Source organism: Atheta coriaria, unplaced genomic scaffold (genome assembly GCF_025399875.1).
Source record: "Atheta coriaria isolate IRGN ID8LTWV9N9 unplaced genomic scaffold, Caltech_Dcor_3.1 hic_scaffold_5_pilon, whole genome shotgun sequence".
In the NCBI taxonomy this organism is placed as follows: domain Eukaryota; kingdom Metazoa; phylum Arthropoda; class Insecta; order Coleoptera; family Staphylinidae; genus Dalotia; species Dalotia coriaria.
Window position 1 is genome coordinate 8754688 of NW_027045447.1, and position 21000 is coordinate 8775687.

Sequence of the window (21000 nt, forward strand, 5' to 3'; positions counted from 1 at the left end):
GAATATTGCCTTTTACAAAAAAAAAATTTGTTATTTTTGTTGGATGCATTAATGCACTTATCGCGCAATATTTATGGAAACTTTTGAATAACTATTTATTTGTTTTACCGAAAATGACACAATATTCATTTGCATTTGTAGGCAAATAAATAGGCAAATAAACAACGTGTATTATGTATTTGCACAGTTACTATTTGTCACATAATAGTGTAAAATTTCCACCCCGCAACTTTTGAATCTAACTTTGTTATCATTTGTTATTCAATTTCTGCATTATTTGTGGAATATTTTATGGTATCTAATCCCCAATGAAATAATCAAATATCTGGAAAGTCTAATAACTGCAAGATTATTACACGTATTTGAAAAATCTAAGTATAAAACATAATTGAAAATCAAAATAAATAAATAATGCAGCATGATAGGGATATGAAAATAACGAATTGATTTTTCTATAGATAGTTTATTACTTTAATTTTCATATGGCATTAAAATAACAACATTTAATATTTCCGGGGAACGAATTAAATAATTCGCATTAATTGCTTGCTATACATGAACGCGTTACAGGCTAAAACAACAATAAACAATATCCTGTCATAAATAATAAATTACAATACATAAAACACAAAGGGATAGAATTATTTTCGCACATAATACAACATAATAATATCTACGCACCTAACAAAATAACAGCAATAAATGGCAACATTTAACAAATAAATAATATGCTCTATCAACTCAATGATTTAGGAACAATATTTTATACAATGTCATTAAACTCTTATTAATATGTAAAATACATTTTTTGGCACACTAACTTATTCATACCACTCATTTATATATAGTCATATCATGTAAGTCCAGTAGAAAAGTTTTCTTTGTCATTAAGAATAATGTGTGTAAATATTTATAGGTAACTAGAAAAAAATTACAAATTGATACAAATGTTATACATGGGAAATATTCTAAATGGTTTTGGTCTCCTATTTTTGAACATGCTGGTTCTGAAACATTGTCTAAAAATATTTAATCTCCATTTTGGATTGGTCTTTATTATTTTTGTATTAGATCTTCTATTTTCTACAACTTTTAGATTTAACTATATAGTCGAATTTCTAATCCAGCATGTTTTGAGCAATTTGATTATGTACAACACTAAATACTAATTTATAATAATTGTTTGGTTTCAAATTTAAAAAGTGAATATGTGTCCTTTAAAGAGGTAGTTAAGTCTTTGATATAATTTCAGTGTACTTGCTAACTAGTTTGCTGTTCAGATGGTGTTGATAATATTCAACTATATGTTAAATTTATCAATTCGCAATTGTTTTGGATCTATTCGTCGATCCAAATGAAGTCGTTTTCACATGTACACCGGTTTCATTTTGTAGGCCCGTTTCCAGATCTCGCATAGGCACACAGTACTATGAAACCGATAGAAAATGGCGAGCGGCATTGATACATGTGTGATAATGGTCCACGCCCAGAGACCATAGAAGTGCAACTGAATCGGATGTGATTCTGCCCTGGATTTCTCTAGTGTGTTGATGGCCCACATCGCTAGGTTTGTGACCAATAAAAAAGTGACTATCTGTCTGGCAGGTTTCTTACGTATTTGTTCTGGCGTCGCGCATTTGCGACGTGATGCATCCAAAATAAAAATTGTTTGGCACGTGGTCTGTACCAGGGACGCCAATGCAGTGATCAAGACCAATACTGTATTTTTCTCGATCGTGAATTGTCCTCCGATGATAGTGAAGGTGCTGTATATATACATGCCTGTTTGTGCCCCAACTAGTAGAATGTTGTCTAGTTGCAGGTTCCTCGAACCATCATATTTCAACTGACGCACTTGCCACATCCCTGCCAAGGTAGCTAATGTGGTGAGGCCATATAACGTTAGTTCAGCGATGTTGACTTCGATGACAGCGAGCCCGACGAATTCAGAACGAGAGATCAACACAAAGAACAGAATCAATGAAATGATCGTTAGGACTAAAAAGAATATTCCAACAAAAAGTCCTTTATGCGCTCTTGAGCAATCAACGGAGTAGTGATGTGGTGTACGTTTGATATTCAGTTCCGGTTGGAGTTTCAACGCGGACGCACTCGTTGGCAGTTTTGAAATGCTACGCCACATCACATACAAAATGGCTGCACAGATGAGGCTGTATTCAATAGTGCAGGGAAATAAAAACGGCGAGGCATCCTGTACAAGCGAACCGATGATGTTGGTACGCCGGCATTCGTATAGGTGGTGTGGACCTTTTAGACCGCGAGGAACAATGTGATGATGATCATGGGCATCGGCTGGGTGATCAACAGGAACGGCAGGCAGGCCCAGTACATTGTGTTTGTGGTAAGGTATTCGATGCGAAATGCGAAGAGAGTTGTTTTCGGGATTGTAGAATGTTAGAATCTCGTGCTTTGTTTCTTGTACCAGTACGAGCAGCCATACTGAAAGATTTGTGCCGATCATGTGCATCAGGCCAAATCTTGCAGTGATTTTGTGTTTGTACACTCGCATTTGCTGAAAACAGAAACAATTTAGTAAAATAAGAAAGCAATTATAACTAACACCTGTTATTAACGTGAGAGTTTTAAAAGAATTGCCATTTCAGGCAATTATTCAGAAGATTCAAATATGCTTTTGCAAATTATCAATATAATGCAAAAATTACAATTGTATTATTTATAGTTTTAAGATAACACAACAAATATTAAATCCAAAAATGGAAATCAGTGATTACACGTTAACAAATATGCGGAAAAACAGTTCCACTTCTTTTATCTATGGAATAGCCTTAAGATAATTGCAAATTTACTTGTTCATAACAAGAAACATCTTCAGGATTCTTCACACAGTGTTCCCAGAGAATTGCCGAACTTACTTCAAAATGGTTAACTTTTTAACGTGACCTACACTCTAGCCCATAAATACCAATAGCAAAAAATAAATAAATATTCAAGAACAGGTTGGCAACTGCTTACCACCTGAACAACTACCAAAACCGAGGGACGCTGCACGGTAAATCGAAAACATCACCGCCTTTCATCCAAATAAAGAAATTGCGATGATGAAGAAATTGAGGATGACACCATCTCAATACATTACCTCAACTAACGACCGAATCCGATTACTGAGACGTGATCTCCTGGAGCAGATCGAAAAGCATAGCATAATGCAAATGCGGCAGAGATGCGAACAGGAGCCGTCGATGAAAGTATTGAAAGTAGGTCGGAAGAACTTCGCGAAGCCAGATATGGGCAAGGCGGAAGTTTTCTTCCAAAAGCTCTATCAGGACCATCCTGCACCATCCAAGGAAACCCCGAGGCCTATCCTCAATAAATGGCTTGACAAAGTGGCCAAGTCAGTACCGACCATTAGCACAATAGAATACGGGACCCTGATCGATCGCGCTATTCGCGACAGCGCGAACTGGAAGGCACCAGGAGAAGACAGGGTCCCAAATATCCTATATAAAATATTCCCAGCAGCGCGAAAGTACATCAAGCAACACGTTCTGGATTGTATCAAAGGCAATTACGTCTTCAATCCCCAGGACGTGTCAGCTCAAGGTGTACTAATACACAAAAAAGGCCCAACAGAAGATCCTAGCAACTACAGACTCATCTCCCTCCTGAACACCGACTACAAAATCACCACCAAGGTATTGACAATGGCCATCCAAAAACAAGTAGGCAACTGCCTGCCTCCACAACAGCTGGCACGACCGAGCACCTGGGGGACGCTGCACGGTTTCCTGCTCGATAAAGCAGAGGTGCTCTCCTCAAAAATGAGCCGTTCAAGTCATGTCTCAACATGGTACGACTTTAGGAAGGCATTCGACACGGTGGACCACGCCGCAATCAATGCCCTAATAGAGAAGCTACCAGTTGACGACAACTTGAAAAAGGTATACATGAATACCAAACGGCTCTGGAACATCAAGCTGAGGAGAGACGACAATGAAAGAGCCAAACCGATCAAGATCAACCGCGGCGTATATCAAGGGGACTCCGTGAGTCCATTGATATTCACCCTATTGACCGCAGGGCTCATTGACCACCTAACCAAAGCACCGGAAATCTTAAAAGTGACACGCGGCACCCAGCAGGTAATAGCGTACGTCGACGACATCAAGTGCCACACGAGATCGCCGACGCACGCAAGCCTAATAACTGAACACCTGATTAAAGGTGCCGCAGAGATCGGCCTGACGCTCAACCGGGAAAAGTGTGCTACACATAATCCCGGGGAAGCAAATTCCCACGGCCAATTCGTACCGCAACTGAGGAAGGCGTACGAATACCTGGGCATAGAGCAGACCGATCTAGACATCGCCAACTACGACCACCTCGAAGAAAAACTGGCCGCTAAAACCAGCGTTCTCCTCGGCTCCAAGCTAACAACAACACAAAAAAGGAGAATATGCAACAACACTATTATCCCCGCCGCCACATACGTCATGGGTAACATCCGTCCCCAGGAGAGAATGACATCCACGCTGAAAGCGTGCCGCGACCTAGACGGAAAGCTCCGCAAATTAGCCGTGGCAAACAACATCAAGACGAGACCAACATCAAACCAACGGATGTATCTATCAACAAAATCTGGAGGGTTAGGCTTCAACACCATCGAAGTCGAAACCGAAATCCAGTTCGTCCGAAGGTACTCGTACTTGATGGAAAATCCCGAACTAAGCGAGGCCAGAGCGAAGTTCGAGAAACTCCACAAAGCGGGATGGCGCACTCCAATCGGGGACTATGAGTATGTGTGCAAGAAATAATTAAAGACAAAGACCAAGAGAGGAGGCAAAGCGACTGGGCGAAGCTGGCTAAGTACCCTCAGAAAGTTATGGAGTTCCAGGAAAGAATTGAGTTCCCAGCATTATGCGACACAAGGCTGAACACGGAAAAATTATCGTTTCTAAATGCCGCAGCTGAAGAACAAATTCAAGGACTCCGTAGCCACGATGAGGGGAACAATCAATGCCGGAAAGGATGTAACAGCATTGAATCCGCGTACCACGTCGTTAGCGCCTGCAGTAGACAGTCAACACCTGGGCGCACCGAGTGAGACGACAAAGAACCTGCAATTCGGCAAGGCCACCGCAAACACAGAGTTCAGCACCGACGGCACCAAGTACACCATCAGAGCCGGCCAAGCTATTCTTACCGAGAAGAAACTCCACCATAACAAACCTGACATTATGATCGAGGTGGAGAAAAACTCGGTAAGAAAATACACCTAATAGAAGTGTCGGTACCGCACCTCAGAAACCTGCGCATGCAGGAACAAATAAAGAGGACGAAATACGCAAAAAACTCGGTGGAGGTGATAGGCAACAACAACTTCGACAGCGTCGCAAGAGACAGCAACCTATTGGACGAAATGAGACTAAGGCACAGATGCAATGTGAACTTAGCGATTTTCACAATAGGCTGCTTTGGAGAAGTCGTGCGCACTGAAGAACACCAGCACTTCAGAGAAACGCTGAAACAAATAGGCCTGACCGATAACAACATCAAGGCAATCATACGTAAGAGCGCCTACAGCGTATGCACGCAATCGACATCATTTCTCGCTCGACATCTAGAGAACCCATAAACACCAATAGAACAAAGCAAATAAAGACGCGTGTGCAATATTTACCTAATAACTGACGCTGTAATATGCTGTTATTTATATATTTATATTTTATTGTAATGATATTATTTAATGTTATTTTTTTGACTGAAGATATTTTATGTATGTTTTTTTTTGTAAACTGGAGGAGCGGTCGTCGTTTCGACGCACCGTTCTATTTCTAAATAAATGAATATACTACCAGTTACAGTTTGAACGTTAACCGAGCCGCACCTGCGGCGAGCTCGTGCTTATTGGATGTAGCTCAGCACCTCATCACCACTTAAGTGATTAAGTTTAAGATAATGAGGTGTGCCACGGTTTGAACCATCTGTTTATAACGAGTTGCAGAACCGATGAGCACCGTACAATTTTGAAACCTGCGTATGCAGGAACAGATAAAGAGGACCAAATACGCGAAAAACTCGGTGGAGGTCATAATATTCGCCTCGGGGGCATCGTCTGAGTTACTAAACATGTATACTCGAAACGAAGTGTAATTCAATCACGTACAAATTTAAATAAATAAAATGTAATTATGTATATAGATGTAGTATATGTATGAAATATTGATCAATTATTTTATGTAGAATATTGATCGTTAATTATTATACAGGTCGTTCGGAGAAGTTGTGTTAACAAAGGAACACGATCATTCAAGAAATATCTCGTCCAACTGAGCGCCGCAAAGAAAAAGAATTAAGAAATGTATATGAATACATGAGCAGCGTGGAGATACGAAAACGATGTCGATATTACAGTTATATGCAATATTCAAAGAAGAAAACTCAAAACGTGGAGAAACATCGTTCAAAAAAGATGAAATGTAAAAAACCAAGCCTAGAAAGGCCTAGCATCACGAGGATATTGAAAATCACTTTTTTAATTCAACAAATTGTGTTTAATATGTTTGTAGCATTATTGCTTTTAATATTGGTTTAGTTAGAATCACTTCCATAGTCGTCGATCGAGTCGTTATTTAGAGATTGGTTTAGATTTCGATAATTTAAATTCACTTTAATTTTAAATTTAATTTAACCCTCATCTTTCAGTGTGCGTTTAAAATTACTGTCGATATTGCACAGATTACGTTCTCGTTCTTTTCGAACCATGGTCAGAAACTGTTTCACTTGGTTTAATACTTAATTAATATTTGTTTCAAATTTCAAGTTCGTTTACGCGATGTTGGCACTAACTTTACTGAGTGGTCTTGTCGGGGAACTACCGCCACACGTGTTTGTGGCATTGCCGGTAACCTACAAGAGTTAGCAGGTTCCGGTTGGCGCTAGTTGCGTTTTACGAACAAGAACGACTACTTTCGAAGAAATTTTGAATCCTAATCAGTCTACATAGCAGACAGCAGAATATATGCCGTAATATGAAAAATACTAATAAATGTCTACTCACCTCGTTGTTGAGGAATATAAAATACATCTGTATGAAGATAAACGCCATCCTCGTGGCGGGAGTCAGCGCCAGGAAAATGTTGTGACATTTTGTATTCTGTTCTTGCTCAAAATACTGCCCAAATTCCAAACCGGAGTAGATCATACTACCAATCCCAAAAGCTAATGGAAAAATAGTTTTATTATCAACCAAAATATTTCATTGAAGCTTTAACATACCAACAGCGCCCATTCGTAAATAAAAACTGCCATAATTTTGTTTGTGTGGCATTTGCAGAGACCCTCGTCTTGGTCTATAGGGTTGGGTACTTGTAGTATCGGTTGTATCAGTCTCGTCATTGGAACCAGATGATTGATCTACAAATTCCCATGTTACTTAAAAATTCATCACTGAATACTTTCAAACATGTCTTACTATTTCGTTCGCGTTCTTCTCGTTTTCTTATACGTCTATCACGCACTAATACAATATACATATAGAACAAGAATAACATGCTCCCTATGTACAGATACAGATAGTAAATTTCATAAAAAGATGGCGGAATGTACGTTGAAATGACCTCCGCCATTGGAAAAGCAGTACCCATCACGACTAAAAGCTTCCCGTACAACGCAGACAACGTAGTTGCAAGCGCATCACTAAAATGAAAACATTTTACGTTAAACGTATAAGTTTGGTTAGGTTTTAACACGTACGCTCCTAATTGCCGCCATTCAATTTGTTTCTCAGCCCGAGATAAACGCCGTGCCATTGGAATCTGTTGAGATGGATAATATCCCATCGGAGCCAACGCCATTGGGCCTGGATGAATCTCTCTACACAAAAATTTATAATATAAAACAATTTATAAGTTAATAGGGATGATAAGTATACCTAGGTGGTGTAATTTGAATTTGTACATGTCCAGGTGACTTCGCAGGTCTGCTTGGTGTGGATTGATGACTGAGTGATTCAGGGGACACAATCAAAGCACTCGGATTACTCGGCGATGGTAACAATGGATCCCGAGTGCCTAATTGACTGCTTCGCGTCGTCCCACCGCTCACATTCTGCTGTGGAATGCTTGGCCAACTGAAACGGAAGTATCGAAAACGTGAATAGATTTATTAATTCCCGAATTTACAGTACAGCAGCTCTAACCGCGTCAATTTGTATTTTATTATACAAATTCGGATGTACCTAGTGTTGGAATCGCTTTGATCAGACTCCTTATCACTATCACACATCTTGAAAGACTGTTTTATTCATAGAGAATATACTTTACTGGTAGTTTAATGCAATAAACAATAGGGTAATGCAGTCATTATCTCATTCAGAATAAATCAACGCGGTGCGTTTATTACACGCTGGACTTGTGGCATCATTGAAGCAAAAATATACAGTGTAAGTTGCGAAGGGGACTGAGGACCGTCAGATTAATACATTTCATAAATTCTAACACTGTTTTGTACTAAATAGGCTCTGAATGCAGCGTGCATTTAATCAAATTAAAACTCACGCACCTAATAGCTTCATCTCGATGTGCACCAAATGTTACACTTGTTTCTGTTGTAAGTGTACGGGTATCAGCGACGTCTGCAAGATCCGCCGCCGACGTCGTCGCCATATCATCAATATCAGAATCAATTCCTTTATCGAAATCCATGTAGAAGCTGTCACGCGAATCACTTGAACCACGGCGGAGCTTTAAGCTCAAATCCGGTGAACTGTCCTCCATTGTGTAAAGAATTCTATTTGATAATTCTAAAATAAATTAAATGCCACTGCAATTAATTACATCCTTTGTAAGGTAATTTTCATGATGAATGTGTAAAGATAAAGAATACAAAGGACGTAGTACGAGCAAGGGGGTTTGGCCGATTTGAATCAAAACAAAAACACAGACGTTTCCCTTTGAGGTGGTTCACCCCTTGCGTGAGTGCTTGAATTTATCGTAAATTGAAATATGTGCGTGAATTCTGAATGAACTTGCGTTGATAAACTCACTTAATATGTGAAGGAACTTTATACCAATATTTCTGGTGGTTTTAGATTGATTTTACACTTTTTGATTGTAGATTAACGCCGATTATTATGCGGTGCACCCGCCTCGACCGTGCGCGACATCGCGGACAACTAGCTGCGCAAGAAGTCGCGACAAGCCGCGGTTCGTGTCCAGGCATTTCGCGCTGATCGCACGCTCAATGAATACCTGCTGCGGCCGCAGTAAACCGCCGCAGTGGAAAAGCAGCTGAATGACGAGTGGATAGTAAGTTGAGTCTTGCTTGCAGGAGTACAAAAGGGTCCGTTTAGCGACGCGCGCAACTGCACGATGCAACTTCCCATTCAATTCACAGCAGGGGCAGAAAGGGCAGAAGCAGCAGAGCAGGGCCAGATGTGAGTAGCAATAGTAGGAACAGCAGGGCTTTGGAAACTCATAAATTTGGTTTTGGTGATTTGCAGTTATTTTGGTGAATATAGGATTTTAGGGACAAGGGAATAGCCAGGATGTTATTTAATATTGTTAGATTAAATTTTGGTATTTCTACCAATTTTTAGGGTAAAAAATAGTTAGATATAGCAGAAATCGTTGAATTTGTTAAAAGTTTGCTTTTTAGTGCTTGTCATGAGCAACAGGCATGAAAAACAAACAAAACAAGGACAAAAGATCAAAAGGACATCTTACTATAGAATATATTAATAGAACAATTTGCGGTTTCCTGCAGGAATTATAAAAATGCAGGAATAAGCAAGTCCTCGGTAGTATAGTGGTCAGTATCCCCGCCTGTCACGCGGGAGACCAGGGTTCGATTCCCTGCCGGGGAGGTCCTTTTGTTTCATCTTTGTTTTTATTAAATAATAATTAAATTTTGACTTTTCCTAACAGTTACAAGCATGCCAGTAGTTTATTATATTAAAACACGTGAAAACAAATGTCTTAGAACATGAATTGCATGAACATTTAGAAATGTTTGCTAAATTGATTAGTAAATTGTGTATAAAAATATACAATTAATATTCTATAGATAATATAATTTAACAGTAGTTTAACTTGGTTTCCTGCTGAAGACTCCAAATTTTTCCATCTCCTGCAGGTCCTCGGTAGTATAGTGGTCAGTATCCCCGCCTGTCACGCGGGAGACCGGGGTTCGATTCCCCGCCGGGGAGGACTTTTTGCAGGATTATCCTTTTTAAGGATATAAGGAGTTTTATCCTTTTTTTAATATTATAGTTTTATACCTTAGCAACAATAATCTTTTCATATTTCTGCCTAAAATTTAAAGTAAAGCATGATTATTTTCAAGATTTACGTAATCGTAAGCAATCCTGCTGACATTTTTCTTAATTTGAGTATTACCATAAATTAAACTTACTATAAATTGATATAAATACATTTATTGCATACACAAGTTAAAATATTAAAAGAACTAAACGTGTTGTAGTGATAAAATACATCTTACCTCAACTCTTCAACACATAACTTCTATCAATAAACTTAATGGTTATTTCTGTTTTCATACATTATTATATGATACATATTTCATTCTCAATAAGTAAGATATTTATAATGGTTTCCTATTAAAATATTTACATGAATGTATCTGCACATCTACCTACTTATCTTATATATAATAATAATAATATTCACTTTTTCATGCACTGATAATTTAAAATATAATAATCACATTTGAAATGAATCGAATTATTCTGCATACATCGCCAGTTAATTTTAATTTTAAAAGTTAAAAGTGATAAACCTGCACTTTACCAAGAATTAATATCACCTTAAAGTTAAGACACTATTTATGTAACAAATACGGTAATACGGCTAAACAAAAGTATGTATTTGTGGATATATCTGTATCATTATGTACTTGCGTTATTTACGCTTATTTATGTTTGTCATCATGCGTACGTCTGTGTTTTGCTTATTTCCCCACACAATTCTGCCATGCCAGCCCGCCGCAGGCCATGGACACGATGATATACGCGATTATAGCAATTACGCCGCCGATTATCACGTACATTTTTATATTCTTCCAGAACATTGAGCGCGCAAGGTTTCGGCTCGTCTTGTTGAATGTAACAGCCTAAAAATTAGCAATTAGTTGTGTTATTTAAAAATTAAATTAAAAATGCTTACATTGTTGCTCAGATTTTCTGTTTTATTTACCAGCAACTCAAGTCTTTCACCTCTCATTGCAACATTATCTAAAGAAAGTAAAAATCAATTAAATTAAGTTTAATCAAGACATGAATTAAAATATTACCAATATTTTTAACCATAATATCTTTAAGTTCATCCAACTCTCCATGCACCTTGGAAATAGTATCAACATCATGTGATTCTGAATAGTGTTTCATTTCATTTGCAAGCACCCGAGAGAAATCCGTGTTCATCGCATACGGTAATGCGTGCTCAACGTTATTGCCGTAGGCAATGACAAATCGCCGTTTGATTTCGTTAAGAAAAAGAAATGCCCTGGATCTTTCAAATTCCTATGATTAAAACAGAACAAAGTTTAATGTTTTATTCTTATTGATTCAATACCAAAGTGTCCAAATACTTACATCATCTGTAATGCACAAGTAGATAATCTGACTGTCACAAATGTAGTGAAACAAGTAATTGCCATGCGAGTAGGTGAGTTTGTCATTGTGAGGTGGAATTTTGTCAATGATTTGCTCTGTCACCTCAGCAAAATTGCCAGCACATGTTGCATACTTTGTCAAGATCGTATTCCTTCTCGATATTACGCTGTACAATATAGGCATCTAGAATTACCAAAGACAGTTATTACGTTGTACAAAGTGAAAACAAGTGCAAGACATGATAACAAATTTTGTTTTGCAAGAAAATGGAAATACCTTCGATTAATATAAGACGAAAAGTTGAAGAACAAGTGACGTTTAAGTATCGTATTGCATGCAGGACGCAAATCTCATCAACGCATCAATTTATCAGTGATTTTATTTATTTTATTCAGAGTGTATTGACAAACAACATATGAACAATGAATGTAGCTTGCGTTACTCATGCCAAGTGTGTAGTTCAGGTAATACTCACTTGCCAGCAAATGCGCTGGCGCTAGTTTCCTTTTAAATACTGCGCTTCACAGTTTGTTCAATCATATTGACGCTCACATAACCATTTCTTTTCAATATTTGTCATTTAAATTTAGTTATTTTCTTATTTTGTTATAACTATTGAAGACATTCAATATATAAAAAAATATATTTTAGTCTAATACGCACAATAAAACACTGATAATCTATAAATATAAATTTGTAAGTGTCATATCTGATACATAATAAACGAAGTGTGTACTAGGCTTTAGCAATATTTTGTAACAGCTGATGTTAACTGTACACTTCGTGCCTTGCGTGTAAATTTAACACGACATAAACCTATGCCAGGGTCCCTGGCTGAATCGTCTGCACTTGTCGCTCCTCAGCGGTCGTGCGATGCTTTGTGTTACGTTTTCGAATAATATCAGTTTTAAGTATTTTTATAATGCGCGAGTTCGCTATGACATAAAGCTTGAGTAGGCCTTCGTCATCGTGCTAGTGTTCGTGTTGGGCAAAGTGCTAACGCACCGCTTATCAGTTCGGTAACATACATTATATTGAGGTTTAAATTATGAATTAGATAATTTGAAAACCAAATTGATTTATCATGCTGGCAACTAATAAACACAGTCTAGGTTAATAAGCAGACAGTTAAAATATAATTATCTGGAAGATTGATAAATTCATTATCATTAGATTGTACAAGCTAAACTGATTCAGCAAAATTGAACAATTTATTTAGACTAGTTAAGTCTGAGTCAACTTTGAGTTCAGTTTTTAGCAGCATCATCCTAAAATGGACATAAAGGTATGAATAAATCATCTTTTGAGTACTTATTTATTGTTATTGATACTTAATTTCTTGTTTTAGAATATTTTACTGGCAATGTTAAATGGTGCCTATGACAGTATCAGAGGAATAGGCACTTTAATATATATGGATAAAGAATTAGATAATCGCACAAGGCAAAGACTTTCTCCATCCAGGCAAAGCAGCACAATCAGAAGAAGGGAATCAGATCTTACTAAAGAAGCTACACCAGTGAGGACATTGAAAGCTCATGAGTATGCATCTTAAACATAAAAACTACAGTTTTCTTTTTGATTGACACAATCTTTTCCTGTAGAGAATCTAAAGTATTGAAGAGAACTATACAATGTAGTGTGTTAAATGGTGGAATATTTCTGGCAAGCATAATGCTTTTTGATTATGGAATCTTGCCATTTCTCAATTTTGTACTGCAAATGATCTTTGGAGAGAATACGAGTACGAGCGGAACGATCTGGTCATGGACGCGGCCATTTTTAGTGTGTATATTCCAAGCCATCTGGGTGATGCCTTTATTTTTATTAAGCAAATGTGTTAATTGTTTGTGGTTTCAAGTAAGTAGTATTGAAATCTATTCAATTTCAAGTTCAAAGGTCAAAATCCAATTTTTATGGAATGCGTTTCGATGGCGTCATGTGTTTTTTATTGATTTGTTGTTGATTTGTAGGATATAGCTGATAATGCTTACCGTTATAGCCGAGGCAGGCCGCAGATCGCCGAGGGCCTAAGCAAACGAATCGCCGACTCAATCTTCAGCATTGTGGTGCAAACGCTGTTTCTCGTCCAGGCAATGCTCATCGATTACATACCGATTTTCCTCATCGGTCGCATTTTTTCCTGTATTCACCTATGCATGCTTTATTCGCTATATACATTTGAGTATAAGTGGTACAATATGCGATGGGAGTTGCATCGACGATTGACATTTATCGAAACAAATTGGCCGTACTTTATTGGTTTTGGGCTACCTATGACGATATTAACGCAAGTTTCGGATTCTTGGATAATTAAGTAGGTGGAAATTAATAACTACATGTTGTGTGATATTTAATTGATTGTTTTTGTTGCAGTGGGTGCATATTTTCTATTTTGTTCCCATTGTTCATCGTGAGCGGTAACGAAGCGTCGCCTGTAACCCACACGGTGTAAGTAATTAAGTAACATTGTGAAAGTGTATCAGGTTAATTTGTTTTTGTCTTTTTTCTTGCAGTAATTTTCCTCTTAGCTTGTTTTCTCCGGTGATTGCGATAACAAATACAATTCTGAATCGGTCTATCGATGCAGCGAATGCGCATATGCAAGCGAACGCCAAACGAAGATGATATGACATTTTTAGCTGTGAATAAGTCCGCGCTTGCGATGCAGGCTCTCTTACTACATACATACTTAATATTTTTCAATGATACAACTTGTACATTATATTTATTATGGAATTTACGAATTTGTACATATACATACACAGTGAACTGAATGTTTTTATTTGCTTGTTAGTGCTTTATACAATGGACCAATAATCAAATATGTATGAGTAAAATTATTTGAAACATTTTAATGAAGTGGTAAGAAATGATTTGGGTGTGCTACATTATTTATTTTTTCGTAACTAGTTTGTGCAGGAATATGCACCACGCGTCTTTGCATGCAACCAACCACCCTGCGTCGTACTATCCCCCACCACTCTGTGCGGGCAAGCTGCAGGCCGAAAAGGCAGCGCGCAGGGAGCATCGTGCTGCTGTGCTCAGTCGTGACCGAGTGGCGTGGCTGGTCGGCCGCAGTTTTTTAAGTTCCACTCTCTTCTTCTCTTGGGTTCGGGTGTTGGTATTTTCTGGTCTCCATTTTACATATTACTTGTTACAATTTCGTAATTTTTTGGTTATTTTTCCGAGCCGTTTTCCTTATTTTGTTGGTTGCTTTCAAAACTTCAGCGGCTCCTAATTTCCAAAGTTTATTTGTTATTTAAGGCTCTGGACAAAGACGATTCAATTGTCATTGTAGCACAGCAAATAACAAAGTTAGTCACGTTTGAAGTTTTTTATTTACGATTTCTTTACAAAAAAATCAATTGTATTTTAGTAGTGATTTTAGTCATCGCCAGTATCTTGTGACGTCACTAACAACTGCGAATAAAATTGTATTATGAGGAAACCCCTTCACTTGTTGTGTGGTATCCGAAGGGGACGCGTTCTCCATTGGCGAAAGTGCATAGCAACAGTCGTTATCAGCGGACGTGAAAATCTCACGAGATCTCATCCTCATATAATCGTATGTGTTAAAAGAGAGTGGCTACTCTTATTTAAACTTGCTACAGGAGTTTATAAAATTCAGGTTGTCTTTTGTTTCTGCCATTGTTTGTCTCCCCCTTGCTGTAACGCGATGACACGCAAAAAACATATCGTGTGTCTTCGTCTTTCCGAGTCATATTTCCGTCTAACACACTGGGGTAGCCGTGTTAATATTCGTCTAGTTTCAGCAGTTCATACGAATCTAGCTACCTTTCGCTTTTGTTTTGTTTTTGTTTCTGTTTGTTGCCGTGGCAATCAATTCTCCCCTGCCAATCAAAGAGGTCATGATAGAAGTAATTTGTTTTAGAACGTTGTTTACTAGTTGAATCGCATCCAGGTTGAATCTCAGTTCGCATTCATTCTTCGTTGCGATAGCATCGCCTTTCTTCAAATCATCTGACATATTGGAACAAATATATATTAGTCACTCTGACCACTTCAAATCAAATTAAGTGAAACTGGTTCATATTCCTTGATCAACGCCAAAACTACCATTAAGTCATATATTAAAGTGAGAGAAGATCGAAGTGCAACCATCAATTTTTATACGGTTTTCTCCTTCGTTGCCGGGCTTGAAAAAGTCTTGTCGTTGTTCTCAGGCTCAACTGGTCACGGTTGATTTCTTGCATTGTCGTCGTTCGTTTGTTATTTCCACAATGGTGAATACGGGCCTAATCTTATGTTTGTCCCTTCATATTCCACAAAGAACTGCGTCGTATCGTTTCCCTTGCCGCACAGTTGCCTGGTCCTTTATCGAACGTCCGTTGGGTTGTTGCTGTCAACAGGTTTGAGTGTTCTTGGCTTGTGCACATGAGAGCGACTCAGCCAATGGCTAATTATTCAATATCAATTGTCTACTTCGACTTTTCGCATATCTTGTCAATATTTTTTCTCTATAGCATTTGGGGTAGATGCTCGATCACAATCCAATGCACCACTTGCATTATTATATATTATTTCAAATGTGGCTCCATTTCTATAATTTTTGCAAACCCAGTTATTATAAGATAAAAAAGGCGGCAGAAGACATCTCATAGTAGTCCTGCTCCTTATAATATGCCTGAGATATCGTGCAGTGATCATCCTGATCAATACCCTTGCGCGGTACCTCCTCAGATCTTCTGGACAGTCTGTTAGTACTTTTACCGTTTGAAATCATGCATGTTTGCTCTTGAAATCTGCGTCTTGATCCTGGACTTTTACTTTTGCCTTATGTATCAGTGCTTTGGTGCAACTGAGTTGTAAGAGCAACCAATATAACAGACAACCATTCATCACATCGTTTGTTGATGCGTTTGGGTATTCTAATTTGAAGGTTATTTTGCCTTCGCTACCCAAGGATCCGCGCACAGTTTATTGGACTCGCTAACATGACGAGGGGTTTGATTATATAAGTGGAATCGTGGAAGTACCATTTTTAATTATCTTCCATGTAGGCGATGACGTGGTGCTCGTTTCTTCTAGTCTCAGATGTATGCTCTCAATGGAGAGGTACTCTTTTCTTGGTCATCCAAGAACTAACCTAACCTATGCTAACCTAACTTAGTTTTCCAATGTATGGATTTCTGACTATGCGCTTCGTCTCAATGCCGGGTATTCGGTGCTGGTAATCTGTTCTTGTTCCTGCTGTGTCTGCAGTATAAGTATGTAAACTACTTTTCTGAATTACTTCATGTATCTTATATTTCGGTAAACTACTGTATGTTTGTCTCAGTGCAGCTGAGGTTGAAGGACAATGTCCAACTGGGCATACCTTGATGTCCTTTTAATTATCGCCACCATGTGTCTTCTAAAGGTTACAATACAGCCCTGTATGTTAGCATATTAGGCATATGGTCCAATAAAATAGCAGTATACTGGAAGCGGGGCACCACTTAACCGAAATATTGAGTGGGTGTGGGCCAATTCTTGCGGTGATTGTGTATAGCCCTTGTAATCATAGAAAAGCTGAAAATATAACAGCTGGGCGCCCATCTTGTCTTTTTTATTCAACTGTGCGTGACGCATATTGGTGTGTCGTAGTTATCCTTGCTGATTATGACGATGGCGTATTTCTTCCTTAACAAAATTCTTATAAAATTTTCTTTGGTGGCCTTGTCCAACTTAAATAAATATATAAAATATAATATAATATAGTGCCTTTACTATTTCCGGTTTTTTGGTAACTTATGTAATTTGCCGTAACCTTCCCAAATGACAAGTTGCGTCACTGATGGTTTCTATCGGTGATAAAGAGTGCAAAGCGTCCGGCCGGCGCCTATCGGACCGCCTTTATATGCACATGATGCTCATCTACGATATGAAACTTCACAAGAAGCTATTTTTAAATATTTTTAGCAGTAGCGCGCCCGCATCAAAACTGTATTTGGTATGGTTTATGTTTTGTATCGCGTCTTAGCGTGTTGATAATTAATTCTTTCGGCCGCCTGCGAATTTCGCTTGCAGGCATAACGAGACATACATCATCTATTTACACATTGATTGAAAGTGGATCTTTGTGCGACATCCATTGCTGTTTCGTTACGAATATTCCATTTCATTGCTAAGACCGCAGGTTGTCTTTACCTTACCAAATGTTTGGTAATCTCAGTGGGCGACATGGTAATTTGGAAATATTTATTGGCACCATGCCAGGGGGATCTTTATTATATTTTTGGGAGCTACGGTTGTCTGTTTCCCAGGTACACTATTTTTATTTACGCTGCTGTTGTTGACTAAAGTTGCCAACAATCCACTACCTGCGCCAGTATTGGGCGATAGTTCGGCTCTCGTCTAATGAATTTTTGGTTATTGTTATAAATTTTTTATTAAAACATTCACTAAATACAGTGTTGTACATGAAATGATATTTTGTTTCTTAGCATTTCATTCAGCACGGTGAGCCGGTAGCTCTGAGGGTGATTTCGTTTATATGAACTCTTGGAGGAGTGCCCAAAACATACAAAACTGCATTCAGAATATCTTCACTCTCTAAAAGTGGCCCATCTTTAAGCACTGCTAATAACTGCGGTGAAGAATTGCTCTCGTCTTTTATTATGGCGGTCTTGACTGCTCCCGGACTAATACTCTGTAACATACGCACATATTCATTAGATTGCAGATAAATGTGCAAATCACTTACAGTAACTTTAATTTGCGAATGGTTGCCGGCGAGTTCTTGTCTCAAAATGTCGGTCACGTTGGTCACTGCGTGTTTGGTAGCACCGTAAATACCCACAGATGGGCAATGTAGATGGTAATGACCGGTGATGCTGTTGATGTGAATAATGTGCCCAGGAATGTCATTCGCCATCATAATCTTGCACGCTTCACGCGTCGCGATGCACAATCCAAGAAAATTTGTATCAATCATTTGCCGCCACTTGTTCGTGTCACCATCAATCAAGTTATTTCCGCGCAACACGCCGGCGTTGTTCACGAGGACATGAACAGGACCTACGTTTTTGATCGTCCAGGCGAACGCTTGCAGAATGTCGGATTCGCTCGTCATATCACATTTGACTCCGTGCAGTTTTCCACCATTTTTGGCGAGAGCAGCAAGACGCTTGGCATTGGCTTCTACGACGTCTTCTCGTCTTGCTAATCCAACAACCTGCACATTTTACTTTATATTTCTTGTACTTTTGCACGGAGTAATAATTTTTTTGGAAGGGGGCATTACTGAAAATTTGGGGCAATCTGCTACGATTATTGATTTTTTTTTGTGTGTGCCGAAATCCAAAATATTTATTCTTTTTGTTAACGGTACTTTGCGTCTAAGCTATGCAAAATTCCATCATGTCCACTTCGAAAATTAACTGCTTTAAATGTAGCTTTACTGCGTAGCGCAATACATATTTTTAATACATATGTTTTCGTGGTAAAAATTTTTTGTGGAAATAACTCTCTCTTAAATAATACTCCAATAATCACCTGTACACTGCCAAATTAGATGCAAAAGTGATTTTTGCGGTTAACAGAAACCCCATGCTTTAAATTTGGTGGCAGTGATGCTGTCCTGAACTAAACGAATTTACATTTTGAATGCGTCTTGAGTGCTATGTAATAACCTTTGCATCTTCATAGCTTGCTACAGCTACAAGTTCAAATATCGGCAGCGTGAAAATATATGCTTTTTATTTATAATATAATTATCTTTTACCAAAATGTAAAATTTCGGAAAAATCCTGCAATAATTGCACACTAGACACGATCCCCGAGAAAATTTTTCTTCTTCTTCCTGTGCAACCCATCTATAAACAATAACCGCTTAAAAAACAAGCATTGCATATTCCCCCCGACTCATTATTGAATATGATAAATTCTGTTATGCCAAACAACCGGGTACCCTGTGATGTGTTGTATTAATCACATTAGGTCCTTGAATGTCGAGCGAATGAGTTCGTACCAACTGACATACAACAACCCATTATAAAATATCACGAATTAATTCTAGTTCTTCGAGTGCTGCTGTCAGAAGGGCTTATTGTCTTTTTTTGACAACGGCGTCTTTTCGACGGACGCTCAACCCTTTCATCTTCTAAGTGTACATTAATTAATAACCACCCCAGCAATACAATGCAGATCGATAAAGACTCTCCGGGTCCTGCCACACAGGCAACTGTGAAACAGGTGCCAAACGGGAACGATTATTATTTTTTCATTCCTATTATAACTTTTGATAAATGATAAAAAACGTTTGCACAATTTTCGAGCATGTCTTCCTGGGCTACAGGCAATATAAAACATTTTGTGAGCCCTCAATATTACTTCATCAAGCGAGTTTTGCCGCACTTCGCGCTTCAATTGAATTGTCTCCAGGGGAAATCATTGCAAGTAAACGAAACTATCATTTTTGTGGACCATTGCAAAACGTAACACGGCTTCACATTACCGCTCGTCTCGCGGTAGTCCGGAGTATTTTTCCTCCAAGGGAAGAAGAACAAATATGTATGTCTTCTTTCTCATTGGTTTCTATTCTTCCAAACGTCACTATTATGTGGATGTGAATATAAAAGATACAAGGAATAAATTGTTCCTTATATCAAACGGAAACCTCCTTGTTTTTACAAGCTGTAAATCCGACACACGAAACAAAAAAGTTGTCAATATTAACTCCTCTTCTCATCTTGCTATAGGTATAGATAGTCGAGAAAACTATAATATTATTCTATACATCCCAATCTCATATATCTACCGGCGGATTACTAGGTTCGTGCCAAAAAGCAATATCTTCCGCCCAAGGTGGTAAATGTTAACTCACCTGCATTCCAAGTTTAACCAAAGCTTCAGCAATTACTTCCCCAATGCCAGAACTGGCACCGGTCACAATAGCAACTTTACCAATCCAACGTTCCATTCTTAAAGTGGTATTTTATGTTTATCTACTTGGTGACAAAGGTGCAATAATTTAAATAAATATATTCTCAAGTTGCTGGTCGTATTTATAGAAAACAGCCAGCTGATAGGGCGAAATTTGGGCGAAGGTGATAACTATTACCATATCAATGTATTCTTTTTTTTTGTGGCTACTAAATGGCTACTAAAACTGAAATGTGTTTATCCATTTTCAAGTTAATTTTGTATGTGTTTACTAATGCAAACTTTTATTACTGAAAATACAGTTTTGCAGTTAAAAAACGCAATAAAACCACTACAATTCATATCAATTAAAACTGCTGTGCTAAAGAACAGAGATGTCCTTAAATTTTCGAAGCTGGCGAAATACAAGGTTCTCAAATTATACCATCCCACGTGGTTGTCCTGCTGGGTGTCCTAGGTCAAATGTGCTGACATGGAGTGGATGTTTCATTGCCACTTCG

General features: G+C 38.3%; 4 protein-coding genes and 2 non-coding genes across 6 annotated transcripts; 3 read left to right on the plus strand and 3 right to left on the minus strand.

Moving 5' to 3' along the window:
• Positions 1-443: 443 nt before the first annotated feature.
• LOC135791557 (proton channel OtopLc-like) lies at positions 444-9178 on the minus strand. Its single transcript, XM_065301993.1, has 8 exons — positions 9026-9178; positions 8542-8782; positions 7913-8110; positions 7735-7854; positions 7454-7677; positions 7258-7395; positions 7040-7200; positions 444-2533 (listed from the first exon to the last, which is right to left on the minus strand). Exons 2-8 carry the CDS (start codon positions 8754-8756, stop codon positions 1367-1369), a joined length of 2223 nt encoding a protein of 740 aa, XP_065158065.1. The 5' UTR covers positions 8757-8782; positions 9026-9178; the 3' UTR covers positions 444-1366.
• Positions 9179-9772: 594 nt separating this feature from the next.
• Positions 9773-9844, plus strand: TRNAD-GUC (transfer RNA aspartic acid (anticodon GUC)). The gene has a single exon. It is a non-coding gene; the product is annotated as a tRNA-Asp (tRNA).
• A 270-nt stretch (positions 9845-10114) lies between these two features.
• TRNAD-GUC (transfer RNA aspartic acid (anticodon GUC)) lies at positions 10115-10186 on the plus strand. Its single transcript has one exon. It is a non-coding gene; the product is annotated as a tRNA-Asp (tRNA).
• Positions 10187-10398: 212 nt separating this feature from the next.
• On the minus strand, positions 10399-12078 carry Vamp7 (Vesicle-associated membrane protein 7). Its single transcript, XM_065302821.1, has 5 exons — positions 11888-12078; positions 11591-11794; positions 11290-11518; positions 11163-11230; positions 10399-11109 (listed from the first exon to the last, which is right to left on the minus strand). Exons 2-5 carry the CDS (start codon positions 11792-11794, stop codon positions 10948-10950), a joined length of 663 nt encoding a protein of 220 aa, XP_065158893.1. The 5' UTR covers positions 11888-12078; the 3' UTR covers positions 10399-10947.
• A 290-nt stretch (positions 12079-12368) lies between these two features.
• On the plus strand, positions 12369-14487 carry tank (EI24 domain-containing protein tank). Its single transcript, XM_065302822.1, has 6 exons — positions 12369-12896; positions 12960-13153; positions 13216-13471; positions 13585-13928; positions 13988-14062; positions 14128-14487. The coding sequence occupies exons 1-6, from the start codon at positions 12885-12887 to the stop codon at positions 14237-14239; spliced, it is 993 nt and encodes a 330-aa protein (XP_065158894.1). The 5' UTR covers positions 12369-12884; the 3' UTR covers positions 14240-14487.
• A 3548-nt stretch (positions 14488-18035) lies between these two features.
• On the minus strand, positions 18036-20600 carry LOC135792724 (farnesol dehydrogenase-like). The gene is made up of 3 exons (XM_065303411.1): positions 20442-20600; positions 18321-18791; positions 18036-18266 (listed from the first exon to the last, which is right to left on the minus strand). Exons 1-3 carry the CDS (start codon positions 20535-20537, stop codon positions 18069-18071), a joined length of 765 nt encoding a protein of 254 aa, XP_065159483.1. The 5' UTR covers positions 20538-20600; the 3' UTR covers positions 18036-18068.
• Between the last annotated feature and the right edge of the window lie 400 nt (positions 20601-21000).